Source organism: Ictidomys tridecemlineatus, chromosome 9 (genome assembly GCF_052094955.1).
Source record: "Ictidomys tridecemlineatus isolate mIctTri1 chromosome 9, mIctTri1.hap1, whole genome shotgun sequence".
NCBI classification, from domain to species: Eukaryota; Metazoa; Chordata; class Mammalia; order Rodentia; family Sciuridae; genus Ictidomys; species Ictidomys tridecemlineatus.
Genome location: NC_135485.1, coordinates 104,786,792 through 104,805,201, shown reverse-complemented (window position 1 = coordinate 104,805,201; position 18,410 = coordinate 104,786,792). Strand labels below are relative to the sequence as shown.

The window sequence follows — 18,410 nt, the reverse complement described above, 5'->3', positions numbered from 1 at the left end:
CAATAACTAAACCAAATTTTTTCTACAAAAATAATATAAACATTTGGAAATGGACTTTAGAACTAACTTTCACCAAGTATCAAAGAATATATATTTAAATAATCCTTTTATCATTCTTTATTAGCAATTTATCAAGATAAATAAGAAAAATAAATGTGTAAATATTAAAAAATAAAATTGAGTTTGGATTGATTTACATAAATATATAACATAATTCTACTTAGAAATTCTCAATGTCTACCTAAAGTTCAGCAGAATAATAATAACTGTGATTTCATACTGTGTAAATATCTACTATCAAACTATTTTATATTTAAGCACTACTGATAATAAAAGCTTTCCAAGAATATTCTATTCCTCAGTGCCTCTCTGATTTTGCATATATTGTTTTCTGTGCCTGGAACATGCTCTTTTGACATATCTAAAGAGAAAAATCCTATTATTCTATTGTATTTTAAAACAAAGACATTGTGAAGTTTTTCTGGTGCCCTTTGACTAACTTAGGGATTCCTTAATCCATACATCTTGGTACCTTTCATCTATTCCCAGTACAATAATCTTATTAAAATTAAAATATTTATATTAATTTTTATTATTAGATTGGTACATATTTGGATGTACTTAGTTTCATTTTTGAATTCTCAGATCCTATTATGGTTTAGGTAGGTGATATCTCCCCAAAGTGCATGTTTAAGACAATACAAGAAAATTTAGAGGTGAAATGACTGAGTTATGACAGCCTTAACCTAATTGGTGCATTAACCCACTTGGGTGGATTACCTGGGTAGTAACTAGGTAAGTAGGAGTGGCTGGAGGAGGTGAGTAACCATTTGTGTGCCATTGGGGTTCATATTTTGTCCCTGGTGAGTGCACCAACATTTACTAACCCATGTACACCAAAAGAATGTGCTGCTAGAGTAGCCTATGTCCATCACTATCCCTGATCCAGTTTGGAGAGAAACCAGGAATATATGCCAATGTATTAACACAGTAAAAGAACCAGCCCAAGCTGGGCCATATGCCACCCTGGCTTCTGTTGCACAGTGCCATCTTCAAACCATATCCATCCTCAATCTCATAAAGTGGCTTTGATTACCATTCCAGCCTGGGAAGATGCTTATTGTACCCACCCACTTCCCAGGACTCTAGGAAGCTGCTTACTGGCTCTCCTAATCAACCAAATGACTGAAAAAGCAACATGGATTTTTGAAATAACCATATCAGACAAAAAATAATGAAGAAAGCTTTATGAAATACAATTAAACATATTTTAAGTATTAGTTTTCCAGAAAGAGAAAAGAAAGAAAGGCATAGAAAAACCTATTTAATGAAATAGTCAGTGAAAATATTCCAAATCTTAGGAAAAATACAAACATCCATGAAGCTCAAAGAACCCCAATTGAATTCAGACAAAAAAAGGTTCTCTTTGACATATTATAGTCAAAATGGTAAAAGTACAACAAAAAAGATATTCTAAAAACAGCAAACAACAAACATCAAGTCAAATATAAGAGAATCACAATTGGACAAAGAAATTTCTCAGCAGAAACATTACAGGTCAGGATGATGTATTCAAGTTTAAAAGAAAAAACTTCCAACCAACAATACTATAACCAGAAAGTCCATAATTCAGAAATAAAAAGAAATAGTCTTTACAAGATAATAAAATACTACCACCAGACCATCCATAAAAGAAATACTTAAAGAATCTCCACATAGAGAAGCAAAAGGAAAGTAACGACCCAATGGAAACATTTGAAAATATAAAATTCAACAGTATAGCTGATACACTGAGAAAGACAAGAGAATCAAACCTTATCAATATAGAACATCATCAAACCACAAAGAGAACAAAGGCTATACAAAACAACAAGAAAAAATAATAATGAAATGACAGGAGTTCTTACCTATCAATACTAGCTTTGAATGTAAATGGATTAAAATCCCCAATGTCAGGTTTTAAACTGATTAAAAGGATAAAAACATGAGAACAAATGATATGTTATTTCCAAGAAACACATTTAAACAGTAAAGACTCACAGAATGAAAGTGAAGAGGTGGAAACAAATATTTCACACAAATAGAAACCAAAATCAAGAAGGAATAACTATACTTATATCAGATAAATTAAACTGTAAGTTTTAAAAGGTACAAAGATGGGGTTAGTGATATAGCTCAACAGTAGAGCACTTTTTTAGCATGCTTTGGTTCCTGGGTTCAACCCTCAGCATCATAAGAAAAAACACTGTAAGTAGAGACAGATGAAATCACTTTTAATAATAAAGAGATCAAGACAAAAGAAAACATAATAATTGTAAATATATATGAACACAACCATTGAATACTCAATCATGTAAAAATAAATATTAGTGATAAAACCCAACACAGTGATAGTTGAGGATTTTAACATCTCACTTTCATCAATGGAAAGATTATATAATCAGAAAAATCAACAAAAAAATCACATTTAAATGATAGGGTAGACCAAATAAAACTAAGAGAAATTTAAAGGACATTTTATACACCAGGTACAGAATACAGATTCTTTTCATAAGCACATGGATCTACCTTGTTCTTGAATAGTCAGAATTAATATTATCCAAATGACCATACTGCCAAAAGCACTATACAGATTTAATGCAATTCCAATCAAAATTCAAATGACATTCCTCATAGAAATAGAAAAAGCAATCATGAAATTTATCTGGAAAAATGAGAGACCCAGAATAGCTAAAGCAGTCCTTAGCAGGAAGAATGAAGCAGGTGGCATCACCATACCAGACCTTAAACTATATTACAGAGCAATAGTAAGAAAAACAGCATGGTATTGGCACCAAAACAGACTGGTAGACCAATGGTACATAATAGAGGACACAGAGAATAACCCACAAAATTACAATTATCTTATATTAGACAAAGGTGCCAAAAACATGCATTGGAGAAAAGATAGCCTCTTTAACAAATAGTGCTGGGAAAACTGAAAATCCATATGCAACAAAATGAAATTAAACCCCTATCTCTCACCATGCACAAAACTCAACTCACAGTGGACCAAGGACGTAGGAATACAACCAGAGACTCTGCATTTAATAGAAGAAAGAGTAGGCTCTAATCTCCATCATATGGGATTAGGCCCCAACTTCCTTAATAAGACTCCAAAGTACAAGATTGTGGCTACCTACAACTAAAAGTACATTTATATTTAAAGAAATATTAGAATTCTCCTTTTTCACAAAAAAATGTACAATGGTAAAAGAAGCATGTTCTCCAAAAAGTGCAGTTTAAACTTACTGAAGTCATAGGGTATAAAAAATACATAAGATCAAATCATAATAAAAAGACTAGTAATTTATCAGCCTATAAGTTCAGAAGCAACTTTAAAAAAGGAAAAGTATGAAAGACAAATGTTTATTCAAAAACTTTTCAATTATCATATTAAGAAGACAAAAAAATAATTACAGACTCAGTTCTGAACATAAAAGTTACTTTGTAATGCAGATTGTATTTATTAGGGTGAAATTTCAGGCAATATTTGAATAAACATTGTTAAATCTATAAATGTTTTCTAATAACATTGAAAACGATTTTACATAATAAAGACTATGATGAAGGATATCTATAAATATCATATTAGATTTATAAACACTAATGAGAGTATCAATTATGAAGTATACATCACAAAATTAAAAATTATAAATTTAGATTTTCTGGAATTTATTATTTGTGAATAGTATTAAAACAATTATTAAAAGGAAAGAAAAGTATTCAGCTAAAGATCTGATATGTCATAAACTTTGTCCAGTCCCAACCAGTTCTCCATTTGCAGGATTTGCCTTTCTTTATCCAGTCTACTCCCTACACCTTATAAGTATCCTCCATTGACTTTTGCCTTCTGGAATACTTGAAAGATTCTAGCAGATTCTCACTTTCTGAAGTTAAGTCTATTCAATCAATTTGTTTAATCATCAAGTATTAGAGACCATTATTTGGAGGAATCAATAGCCAACAATTAAAACATCAACTTTTTGATTATTCACATATTTTTATTTTGTTTCCTGATATTATGTTATAAACCTACCTGTGACAGACACTGAAAAATGACTTAGATTATGAAATTAAAATAAATTGAAAATATGTATTCAATAAAATAGGCTTGTAATTAACTCCAAAAGGAACATCTATTTTGCACTCAGAATTGACTTTTAAATTAATTATTTAAAAACACTGTTAAATATTTAATTCTCAATAGTTAGTATGGCAAGAATAAAGGAGTTATTTCATTCTAACTCTCATAAAAACAATAAAGACCTATTGCAAAAACATATTCTAAAATTCTTCAAGTTTAAACAGACCTCCTTCTTATAATTAAAAGGCTCATTACTTAAGAGATCCTTATTTATTACAGTCTAAAGTACAATATTCACATTTATTAAAATATAATAAAATATCAATACTCAACTTTATTCAATCCCCTAGGCTTTCTTCTAAGCCTTTTAATAGCACCTGATTTTAATAAATATTAGGGAGTTATAATACAAGACTGTAACCAATTTTAAAACTTGGAGTAATATAAATAAATTATATCTAAATGCTGTAGAGGACATTCATTGATACATATTATTGAACTCAAATTATTCTCTAATAATTCTTTTTAAAATGTCAAATATATCTTGATAAATCTTCCTTGAGTAAAACAATTTGATTAGCCACTAATATGAAAAAACTATGAGAATAACATAATGTATACATTTTCAGAACTCTCTGGAAATCATTCTATTCTTGTGTCACTGCTAATAGTACGATATCATTGACAAACCTCATATGATGCTGGGCCAGGAGTAATCTCCTTGGTATCTTCAAACCTCTTTGATGCTTTAACAAATAACGGTATGGGGCAAGATTTCCTTAAAACAGGATTGTATGCGGCAGGCCCTGGAGAAAAGGAAACATAAAAATCATAATAAAGTATGTATTATAAAATTATTGATTTGAGTCATATGTATGTTATTCTTAGGTTGGTACTCTTAACACATAAAGTTAGGAACAAACAATGTTGAGCCCATTCTTTCTGAATACTTAAAATCATTCAGTTCAGGGTTTTGAAACATAAAGCATAAAATGGTGACATCTAATTAAATGTAACTAAATGTAATACAGCAGCAATTTCCAAGAAGTAGAAAATAATACTTCCACAAGATACATATATATTATTAAAATAACACATAACTCCTTTATTTCCCAAATGTTCATTTACTTTTTCCATGAGGAGGTACTTTTTTGAGTTTCATTTGGAAATATGAATAGGATTTTGTAAGGCAGAAAGGTGATTTAACAACACTCTGAGATTTAAACATAATAGGAACCAAGACACAAAGATGAAAATTCAGTGGAAAACTGGATGTAGTGAACACATTGAGTGGAACAGAGTCTAACCCTAAATAAGATTTTTATACATAAAACAATGGGTTTCAAATTGTATTCTATAATGCCCCAAAATTCTTTGAAAGTGACCAGAGCAGGTTTTGCAGGTGAAGCCCAAGTAAAAAGGTTTGAACTACTTTTATACTTTTATTCAAAACATCTCTAGAGTTAATGTTTTGTGTACAACTCATGTAAGATTTAACAAAAGATTTCTAGTAAAAACAAAACACACACACACACACGTGTGCACACACACACATACACACACACACACAAATAACTTTTGAGAATCACTTCCATTGACAGTGGGCAGTTATTAAAAGTTTTAGATGAAAAGAGACTCATGAAGAAAGTATTAGTTTAAGAAGTAAAATCAAGCAGTACTTCATAGGATATGACTTCAAGATGATTAGTTTCAAGAATAATATATTTACAAACATTGGTAAGAGAATGGAAGAAAAACTCAAATTGTCTAAGAGAACAGACATTTAGTATGAATAATGATTCAAAAAGGATAAATATGAACAGTGGCTATTAAAAGAGTAATACGGTGACAACAATAAGAAAATACATAAAGAATACAGTACTGTAGGAATATTATGAGTTGGGTTTCAATTATTTTGGAAAAAATAATAATGACATAATACCCCAAATAGTAATGTTCAGAAGACTATTGGAGATTGTTTGAAAAGCTTTGCAGAAAAGATGGTCTGGAAGAAAAGAATGCAGCTAGTTGCTTAGTCAACGTTTAAAGTTTCAGTAAATGAAAAAGTAATGAAAGGAAAAAAAAAACAAATAAAGACTGAAACTTTCAGGGCTATATATAAGAAAGGAAGAGAGAGGGGTCTGGGTTTGTGGCTCAGTGGTAAAGCACTTGCCTAGCACATGTGAGACACTAGGTTTGAAATTCAGCACCACATAAAAAAATAAACAAAATAAAGGCATTGTGTCCATCTACAAATAAAAAAATATTTAAAAAAGAAAGAGTGAGAGGAGTCAAAGAGGGAGATAAAGCAGTGAATAGAATCTGGCTAGTACAACCTCACTGAAACAAGATAGGGAGAATTTAGGTTTTTTCCATTCATAGTTTAACCAACATTCATTGAGTGACTATCATATTCCAAACCTGGTATTTTGAGAAAGAGTGGGAGGTCTACAAAACCAAATGTTTCAAGAGAAAAGACTTCATAGGAAGACTTTTCTTCACTACAGAGCATATGGAATACAAAATTTCACCACATAATTGTTGCTGCCACATAATTGCCACACCCTATTTTTCAGTCCAAAAATTGGCTTATAACCTTTCATTGCATATTTGTCTCATGGTATAATTCTGAACCTCATGCTGTTAAAAGATAAACAGAACAGTGATGTATTTACCAGTAGCATATGGAAGCACATTTGTCTTTTTACCCTCTAGGTGCCTAGAATTCTCAGTGCATGTGCACTGTCAGCATATTTCAAAAAGCCAACTTGAATGGTTTGTTTGGAGCACTGGAGTACCACCAGTAAACATGTCTTTTATAAGTGGCACTGAGGATGCTACAACAGGTAATGAAACTAATGATAGTGGAACAGGATCTTCAGACACAGAAGATTAAATTTTGTAAATTCATACTTTGTAAAACTATAGTATAGTAAATTTTCTTAAGTGTAATATTTTGGCCAAAATTCACAAATCAATAACAACTAATGTGTTAACTTTTATTTCATATGGGAAAAATCCTTGCTAAACTGTCACAAAGAAATGATGTACACCAATTTGGACTACCTCATTTTAATGTACATCTAAAAGTATTCCATGCATCTAATCTTGTGCCAAAGACTGTTTCATAATAAATTATATTAAAGTAATACCAGTACAGTTTTAAAAAATAAACTTCACATAATGGTGGCATCCTACTTTTTTTTTGCAAAAAAAGTTGGCATAATATCTGCAATGATAACATGGTGAAATACCAAGGGTATATAACTACAGAATAGTATTGATGAATATAATTAAGGGAAATTCAACAGACACTATGTGAAGAGAAAATAAAATCTTTGAGCACAGAATATTGATAATGAACACAGTGAAACAACAGAGTAGATACAATGATATTAATGGAATACAAATGAATGCCTCTCTATCTCTCTAAACAGCATGCAATTCAAAGATACTTACTCTAAGAACACATTCCTGTTGCTACATAAAGTCAAAAATGTTTTAAAATTAGATGGTTCATATGGATCATCCTAAGGGTTGTGTTTTATTAATATAGAACATTTCAAAATTTTAAATAGAAGATAACATTGACACTGTAGTCTAATCTTTCTAATATAAATTAAATTAATGGTTTAGATATACAAAGGTATAAAATTTTTTTAAAAAGTTAATGTGTTTTGATATATCTATAAAGATATTTTTGTGTGTTTATTTATATAAAATATCTTTACAGATAGATTATCATCCACAAATTAATTATGTATGGAAAAATGTATCCATTACTGAGTACCTAGAAAAGACACAAACTGTCATCAGGTACTCAATGTATAATTCCACAGTCAGTTAATTCAAACTTTCAACAATAACTGAAATAATTTATTAAGATTAGTGCAACAGGTAAGTCTGTTATGCAAACACTATTGTAAAAGTAAGTTTCAATTTCAATTGTGAAGAAATATAGTCTACCTTCTGCTCTTCCCACCATGCTACAGCAACTGATAAATATGAACATTCATGGCTATAACTTATTAAAACCAAAGAAATTATTCAAATGTTGTCATAGTAGAATTCTTTTTGTATTTGAATTCCTTTGAGGAGTATTAAGTGAAGCAAAACTTCCTTTAATATTCATCTTGGTACATTTTAGCACTTAGCCTGCTTTAAGCTACAGAGTATTTAAAAGGGTTTATTTCATTTAATCTTAAAATATATTTTCAATTACATATTCTACTGCTTATGTGATACAGGTCAAAGACTTACATTGCTTCACCAGCTCTGATTCACAGCTGGATTATGCAGAATCTATCTTCTATTTATATATAAAAATACCACATTTTAATCACAGGTCATGGAAGAAGAAAACTTCTCATTCTAAACCAAGCACCTATGAAAAGTCTGCCGGAATCATGACTAGTATATAATAGGAAACTCAAGAGCAGGTGATTCTTATAATTACATCTATTCCAGCCCTATGCCAACTCAGTCTTTATGAAATGTCAACCAATGCTACAGGGCAAAAATGGAAGGTAACAGGAACAATGAGTAATTTAAAATAAAAATCTATGCTCATGGCCCTTCAATATGTCCACTTTGGTACACTATAGTGGACTCTAAAATAACTTCTATAAAACTTCAAAATCTCAAATTAAAAAAAATCACTGTCTTCATGAGCTAAGATTTTTAAATCATGCATTCATTATACTTATGAATACTGAGCTCACTTTTCATGTGATGGTGACAGAAATTGACTGAAAGTGAGTATTCCATACGTAAGTGTCTCTTTATGAATTAAAAAGAATTTAGAAAATTGTTGAAATGGCATGGCTTTGAAATGCTATGTAGATAGATTAAATTCTTATAGGACACATTTTCTCTCACTGATTTTATTTTTCAACTTTACAAATAAAGCAACAGCAAAGACAAAAGGTTAATATACAAAGAAGTGTTACAAAAGTCAGAGACTTTAGATTTAAAGGTCTTCTACTGCTTCTAAGACTAGGTTTTATTAAATGGAACTTCAGATTATGACCACTGATTTACAGAGTCTATGAAATTGAGATTGTAGGTAATAAGAAAAAAAATAAATTCCAATATTGCATAATTTTTAAATAAATTTTTAATATATTTACCATCCCATTAACTTATCTGTCAAAAACCAAAATGATATTATATATATTTAAATAATAAAAAACTTTAACTCCTTCTTTAACTTTTTAAGAATGATATCTTAAAGTTACAACAGAGTATCCAGGAATTGTTACCAATACCATCCTTAAGAAATGGAAAATTACAATACATTCTAAACTAAGCAGACTGAGAAATGCAACTGTTGAAGTCTATCTAAATCATGCACTTGTTAAGATGTGTGTTTATAGCATTGATTCAGCAATAAGGCTGTTACCACATACTTGATCTGAATTTCTGCAGAACATTAAATAATTATTAAAGTTACTTGCTTCTCAATGGTTTCTGGGAAACTTAGATCTAGTCATATATTTTATAGAGCATCATACAGTGTTAACAATTCAAATAAGTTCTAAAGTTACACAATTATCTGTGTAATATCTTAGTCCAACTACTGTAACTGACTGACTGTCTTCTAATTCTACAGTTACCTGAGATGGCCACAATGCTTCAATTTATGGATCTATGTTCCAATGTGTAAGGTGAAGCAACTTAGTTTCTAGATAGATGATGTATAAAAATAAAATCAAAGCACTAAAACAAAACAAAAACCATATATAGAAAATCACATACATTTGACTTGACATAATTATCTCTTCAGACAGCAATGTCTGTTTATCTGTGTACTTTTAAGTACATAATTATCAAAAATGTGCATCCATAGCCCTGTCAAATGAAGTCTTTTAACTCTTTGAACTGCTGCTATAAAAAAATAATTTTACTCTCTAATAACATGAGTGTATTATAAGTAAATTTGAATGAATCTCACTAGTCTTAAAAATGTAGGTATAACATGGTTTTATATAAATTATAAAGGAACTACTAGAAGAATAATAACCTAAAGCCAATTTGTATTTACAGTATAAAAATAAGCAACACATGAATGATTTTTATAAATGAATGAACAAAGTTATCAAATAATCTAAACTTGTCTTCAAATCAAATAAAATCACACAATTAGCTTGAAATATCAGTAGAAAAATTTTATTTCATAACTGAAATATCACTTTAGTTTTATATTCTATTGTTCACATTTTATAATTTTGAACCTGTATGCCAAGAAAATCATTTAAACAAAAAACTCAAATAAGTCCCAATACACATTCAAAGTTCTCTTAGATCACCATCATTATTTTAGCACTCATTTCAGACTCAATTAATAAAGCATTCCTTTACAGGCACTTCTCTCTGGAAATATTATATGTAAAAATCAGGGTAATGATATATGTCTTTGTAAGACAGTCATATCACAGATCAAGCTACCTAATAGAAATACTTAATTTTTTTTTAAATAATCGAAACGTTTGATTAATATTAAATCAAACTAAATTGTTTAAGAAAGTTACAGTAAATGAGCTAAAGTTTAAAGCAAATATTAAAGTAAATGACTATTTTTTACCATTTAAATTATGACTACTTGACATTTCTCAACTTGCTAAAAAACTGTAATCTCATAAGTATGTTTGGATTTGAATATGCTGCTACCATCTTTATTTGAATAGCCTTGACAGAATAAAGCTAGACTTACAGAGTTTACAGTTAATCTGAAATAAGAGTCTATATGATTTATTTAGTGATAAGCCAAGGTTAAGATATCATCTCTAACTTAAATTAACAGATTCTGCATCCTAAAACAAATACATTTTATAAATGAAAGAAATGATTTTTATACTTTGGTGTGGTTTTCATAATTTGATGTCATCATTCACTAGATGTTTACATTTATCAGAGATTAAAGAATAGGTTAACCACTGAATATCTTAGCAAGCTTTGTGTTTCTTTTTTAACATTTTTAAAATTAGTTATACATGAAAATAGAATGCATTTATGCACTTTTATATATCACAAATAGATAGGGTATAATTTCTCACTTTTCTGATTGTACATGTTGTAGAATCACACTGGTCATGCAGTAATATATGTACATAAGGTAATAATGTCCGTTTCATTCTTTTATTCTTCATGTCCCCATATACCCTCCCTTCCCTTCATTCTCCTCTAGTTAATCTAAGGTAACTCTATTTAATAAACCTAAATCTATTTACACATATAAATCTAAGATTTTTTTCTTTCACTCTAACTGTGCTTTCTGTTTACTCTGATCCTATGGACATATAATGTAAATATTTTCTAATATTGTTACCATGAATATTTGGAATAATATACAACAGACTAAGAATTCAGAAGGATTCCTCTCTTTCAAGGTTTCTCATAGTCTACCACTGGTTAAGTTTAACCAACACTAATAAGATTGGATTTTTTTTATATTAATGACTACTTCCAAATAGTTAAAGACATCTGGCTTCATAGAGCTCCTTCATTACCCTTAAATAACTTTGAACATGTTAGTCTCTGACCTCTGTCTGTGTTACATGGTTTGAAATGTAAGGGGAAAAAAAGAAGATTATATGTACCACCACATATTTCAAACTAATCTTCTTCCAAGTATGACTTATGAGCCAAAGGCATCAGAATCATCCCAATAAGTATTAAGATGTAGATTCTTTAGGTTCATGCCAAAATTAATAAATAATATTCTCTGAAAATTGAACCAAAAAATACAAGTTCAATAAAACTCATTGCTTTAGACTTCTAAACTACAAAATTTTAGTATGTTGCTATTCTCAAGTATATTTAAATATTAAATTATTTTTTCTTTTCTAATAATTTCAAGAACTAGTAATCCTAAAATTCTTGATGAGACTGTAATTTAATCTGGAATGTTATCAGAAACTCTCATGTCTCTGTGCCTACCTATCACAACAACAAATGCCGAAATGAGATGAATCTGGGAAGAGTCAACTTAAGAAACACCTTGAATTTATTCATGTAAGAAAGAAGAATTATCTTCAGATAAAGATAATTTTTAAAATGTTAGCCTTCCTCTTTCACTGTAAAATATTTTTAGTAATAGGTGATATAGCACATGAATGTTTTCAAATATGTGTAGAACAATGGTTACTTGAGAAGAAAGACTAATTAATGGGAGATTGGTATTATGAAGATAAGAAAGAAACTTACTTTTTAGTGTATATCCTTTAATATAGTATAAATTTTGTCCTATTTTAATCTTTGACCAATTTTATAAAACTTATTTCATGATCATGGATGATGTATTTTTTCAAGAACATACATATTTTCATCTCTATTATACCTAAGCCTATTATTTTCCAGAATAAATCTTAAACTTAAATTTAAGTTCAAGCTTTCTTTTTCACTATACATGTGATGTGACCTTGATAAATTCTCTAAACCTAATTAAGCTTTAGTTTCCTCCTTTGAAAAGAAGAATAAAATAGCCCAAAGAAGTTAAGCAAGTTTGCTGCTGGGGGGGTGACGAATAACTTGTGTACGTTGATGCAGCAGGAATGGAAGCCATTTATTGTAGGACAACAGAGCTATTTATACATTTTGCACAGCTTATCTAATTAGCATAAACTAGATACATCAGTCAACCAATAAGGAATCTCCACACTTAATGGCTTGCTTTTGTTACTTCTCAAACCACTCCCTCTGGCATTTTGCCAGGCACCATCCAGACTTGTTTACGAACTCTAACATTTCCCTGGCAAAATACCAGGTGTTATTTTGACTTGTCTACAGACCTTAACAGTTTGCTAAGTTATACAATAAGGAAAAAAATCATTCAAGTGATTTAATCCTTGAAACATCCCTAAAATGAGGATGGTGGAAACGATTATTTAAATTTTACAGGAAACTAAGTATTTAAGTAGCAGAGTTTTGACTGTGATTTTTAACAGCACTTTTCACTAATTCACAGTGCCATTTAATCTTTACCACCTCCAAAAACATCAAATTCACCAAACAAACATCAGATTAATTAAATGAGAATATTAGGATTCCATCTGAACATGACATTTTCCTAACAGGTAAACTGAGTATAGGAGTTGGAATAGAATGAAGTCTAGTTGATAAATTCAGGGATTTTGTCCCTAGGTTATTAATTCATTAGCATAACCAAAAGTAGATTTAATTTTTCTTTTAAATCTATGTTCTAAGTGATAACAAATATAAACACATATAAGGGAAACATATATGTTACAATCATAAAAATCAAGGTGTCTTCAAATCTCCATATTGCTGTACTGTTAGGTGTCAAGGTTTCTGCACACTGCTTCTTCCTAAGCTTGTTCTAAAAAACTATTGTTTTAAAAAAACCTAAGCTTAAATGTTATTTTCTTAGAATATAGTAGTCTGTAGAATACAATAGTACTACATCCCATCTTCTGGTGGAGGCTGCCTCTCTGTGGCAGAATGCAATGTGTCATGTTCTCTAAGGTATAATTTTCTCTCTCTCTCTCTCTTTTTTTTTTTACTAGAAAAGATTTGCATGAAACTAAAAATATATAGATTTAAATACAGTATTTTTACTGCTTCTTTCAGGATCTGTTTTTTGCTTCATGTTTAAAGAGATCTTGGGACCCCAAGGAACAACCTCACTGACTTAGGTAAAAATATGTTCTTTCTGTAAGTAATGGAAATAAAGCAAAATACAATTGCTCAAATAAAATGGTCATGTGCACTGTCTGGTTTGAAAACTGAAGCCATTATTCACTTTACACTGAGTGACCTCTGCTGGTCAGAAAGACACAATTAATAGACTGCACACCTACCAAGAAGCAGTTGTGACCTTAATTTCTGAATTACTCATTTATATGTGTGTCATAAGATGGTGCCTGCTATTCATTTACTGTAGAATAATACAGGAATACACATTTCAGGGACTAAAAGTCAAGAAGCAAATATCAAATTAATGTCTTTAAAAATAAGTTAATATTGTTCTCCACTAATAACCAATTTTAGTTGAAATGAAAGTGGGCACCAGAGGTCCTATTATAATAATTACCTAGGAAGGAAATATATTCTGTAATAAAACATTTTATTTTTTTAAATATTTTTAACCATGTAACAAATGGAAGATTAGCATTGATATACTTTTAACTAAAAGGAACAAATTTCTCCATCATAACCATGTGACTTGTTATGTCTCATAAATAAAGGATTTATTTAATTAAGCAATATAGTCACAAATATGACATTTACTTTCTCTAAAATGGAATATGCTTTCATATCAGAAACAATAAGAACTAATTAGGACAAGATACCCAGAGGGTGACAGTAAACCTTTTAATAACCAACATCAAGATGTATTTTGTTTAAGCATAAATATACCAAGAGGCATGAGATAACTGCAGATTCCTTCTCTTTATGATTTTACTAGAAATAAAGACTTTTGACTTGAAATACACCAATAAAAATATTAAAGTTGTCTACAAATATATTATAAACCCTGATTGCTAATTATTGCAAAATCTCCTTCCCCTCTTTTTTTTTTTAACAATGTGGTGGGGGGGTCATATTTGTTCTTTGCTTCAGCAAATGCTGAAATCTATTTATATGCAAATAAGCTATCCATTATTAGTATGAGAAGAGACTTGTGCATAAAGGGAGAAATAAATTATCACTAGAAGCCATTAATGAAATCTATTTCAAAACATAACATTTTACAAGAGCCCTCACTCATGTAATATTTGTTTAAGCCTCCAGGGGAAATAGTGAGTTCTACACTTAGATGAAACCTGATACTAAATTATTTCCCATGCCAATTTGTTTTATAAAATGCATTTATCCTTTCCTTAGAAATGATAAATATAATTCCAGTGAGTCTTTTTAGAGAACTTCACCATTGAAATACAAGTCCTCTGTGTTTTTTCCCTAATTGCCAGACTTTGAGGAGGTATTTTTGTTCTGTTACAATTGTTATTTCTTGAGATCTAAAATATCAACCGTTTTTATACTTTAATAATAATGTACAAATAGATGAGTTTTAAGAAAAAGCATGAGCCTTTCTGATATAAGATGGATATCCATGAGAATAAAGTAAGCCATAATCAATAGAACTATAAAGTAATTTCTAATGCCTTTTCCATTTTCTTTTTGAGTTTCTTGCTTTGTTCTTTAGTTCATAAATTCTTCGTATGATCATATTTGAACTTATTTTTCTGAAGATAATTCTTCTTTCTGACATCTGCTTATCTTTGCAGATGTCCAATGCTGTAATGAAATCCCTCATTCTGATAAAATCAAGATCATTCTTATGTTGTCTTATGGTGTTTACTTTCGAGATTTTTAGTAAGAAGTCTTCCTTCACTTCTTAGATTGCAATGACATTCTCTAAGATTTTTTCCCTATTATCTTTATAGTTTTAACTTTTTATTTATGTGTTTCATCCATCTGTATTCCATCTTTGTATATGGTATTTTGTAAAGAATTAATCTTACCTTCTTCAGTAAGTGTGACAGTGTTCCCAGTATGTCCTACTAAATAATTTTTCTTTACCCACTGATTCATGATGACATATTTACAATAAATTATCTGCATATATGCATGCATCTATGTCTGAGGATATTCTTTCTGTTTCATAATTCATTTGTCTTGCTTTTGTGTCAAAATTGCAATGATTTTATTAATATAGATTTGTTATATGTTTTAGTAAATGATATAAGAATTACTTCCCTTCATAACTCTTCTTTTTCTTAGCTTTTCACATACCTTTATCCTTACATACATTGGAGTGTGTTTATCAATTTCTTCAAAAAGTCCAGGGGAATCTTATGTGCAATTATATTTATACATTAAGACAGAGAAAATTGAAATCTTTATTAAATTATATCCTATTCAAAAGTGTAGGATATTCTTCAATTAAACAGATCATTATTTATGTCCATTAATAGAATCTAGTTAATTTCTAGAAACTATTCCAGCAAATTGTGAAGAGTATTCTAATTACTTTTAGTGGTTTCTGGGATTTAAAAAAAAAATGTTAAAACTGAGTGTCGTGGTGCGCAACTGTGATCCCAGCGGTTTGGGGACTGAGGCAGAAGGATAGGGAGTTCAAAACAATGTTGTGAGGCCCTAAGCAACTCAGCGAGGCCTGCATTCAGTTCCCATTACAAAAAAAAAAAAAAAAAGCTATAATATAATCTTTAATTTAAGGTAGTTTTAACTCTTTTCTTCCCATCTTTAATTTTCTTTTGCATTCTTAAGGTACGCTATCCTTAGATATTGGTATGAACAACTTACTTAGCTGAGAAGGTATGGTAATTGTGAGTATCTTCCTTTAAGAAAAATTGTGTAGGTCTTAGGCTTATAGGCTTTGTCAAGTTTAGAAACTTGTGTTCACAGTTTTCTTGAGTTATTTTTTTGTGTGTGTGGGGAGGGAGGCTTTTATCACAAATAAATGAATGTAATTAAAAGATTGTCTCTGTAGTTATTTATTAAAGTCCTTTCTTAAAACGGACAGTACAGAAAAACAAAAACATGGTAGAATGTGCTGCTAGCCAAAGTGTTCTTGATTCTAACCTGTTGGTTCATCTTTTCCCTTAGGAGATTAAGCAGTTTGGGATGCAACATTCTTCTACCTATCATTCCTCACTATGCTTCATGCTAGCTCTTCAGAAAAAAGAGAATAGGGAAGTGAGGATAAAGTATTATGGCAGAAAGACAATCAGGTATGTATTTCTCCTAAAGCAAAGTCCACAAATCAATATATCCTTGCCTCTGCTAACCAACATAGATTTGCAAGTCAAAACTGTTTTTCAACAAGGTGACAAAAATTTCGTGTTTTGCAAGATGAAAAAGTTTCTATGGGGAGATGATGATAATGATAGCTCATGATATGAATGTATTTAATGCCACTGAATTGCATGGTTTAAAATGGCTAAGATGGTAAACTTTATATTATGTGTATTTTACCACAATTTTTTAGAAGATAATTTTAAGTTATAGATAACTGAATAAGACCATAATAAGAACATACTAATAAAAATGCAGAAAAATTTTGGGCAGGGGTTGTGGCTCAGCAGTAGCGAACTTGCCTGGCTTTCATGAGGCACTGGGTTCAATTCTCAGCACCACTTATAAATGAATAAAATAAAGGTCTATCAACAACTAAAAAGAATTAATACATAAAAATCTAAAAAACTGGTTCCATTAGTTACAGAAAAGAAAATACAAATGATATTCTATGCCAATAATATTCTGCTTTGAGAAAATAAAATGTCATGACTCTGAAGCCACAGAAAGAAAATTAATACTTGCATTCTACTTGCCTCACCACTGAGTAATTTTAAATGTTTGGTGGTTTGAAGAAATAAGGCAAAAAAACAATCTATTGCTTTTCTCTAAATTCCTCTATACATTTTGGTTTGTTACTGTATGAATGTATCATACACACACACACCACAATATATACATGTAGAAACGTATACAATACAACCAAGTTCCCAGATGCCTCCTCCAACTTATTCCTTTCATTCAATCTGCTATGATGTTTCTTGTTTGGAAGAAAATTGTAAAAAAAACATGCATACTGAAAATGAAATCCTAGTTATATGCTATTTTCATCTTTGTGGTTGGTTCCTAAAACTGAATTTTAAAGAGATAGAAACAGTTTTGAAAATAAGGGATATGCTTTGAACTGAAATATCTGAGTCTTTAAATGTATTCAAAATTCATAAAGGCATCAGAAAGAGTGGGTGAAAATTAGATACATAATTATTCATAGTTTAATATCTATAGTAATATATCATTAAAAGGTAAAATTATATATATTTTAGTCATATACTATGTGTGCATATATATTCCTTGATAATAATAACTTACCACTTCATGATTACAAATTAAATTTATATTTACCTTTTTATTTATGTTTCTCAATAAAACTATTTAAAAATTAAAATAAACTCTCATTTATATTTAATCATGTATATAATCATGTATACTTAATTTTTCAGCATGAGTTTTGTTGTATTTCAATAAACATGTTTGCTATATAAATAGTCTAAAGACAGGTGAAGATGGCAAAGCCAATCATTTATCAGACACAAGTTCAATCAAGTCTTTCTAAGTCCTAAAGCATTATTCCCCCAGGTCTTTGCTACAGAATGAAGATTTTTCGGGGCTGGGGATGTGGCTCAAGCGGTAGCATGCTCGCTTGGCATGTGTGAGGCCTGGGTTTGATCCTCAGCACCACATACCAACAAAGATGTTGTGTCCGCCGAGAACTAAAAAAAAATAA

At 30.1% G+C, this 18,410-nt stretch overlaps 1 protein-coding gene across 1 annotated transcript in view; it reads right to left on the bottom strand.

Annotated features, from left to right (window-relative positions):
* Stpg2 (sperm tail PG-rich repeat containing 2) overlaps positions 1-18,410 on the bottom strand; it is a 501,428-nt gene that overhangs the window by 211,332 nt on the left and 271,686 nt on the right. The window contains exon 10 of the mRNA XM_078020746.1: positions 4,817-4,932. Within this exon, the coding sequence (XP_077876872.1) occupies positions 4,817-4,932 (116 nt within the window). The remainder of the gene's footprint in view (positions 1-4,816; positions 4,933-18,410) is intronic.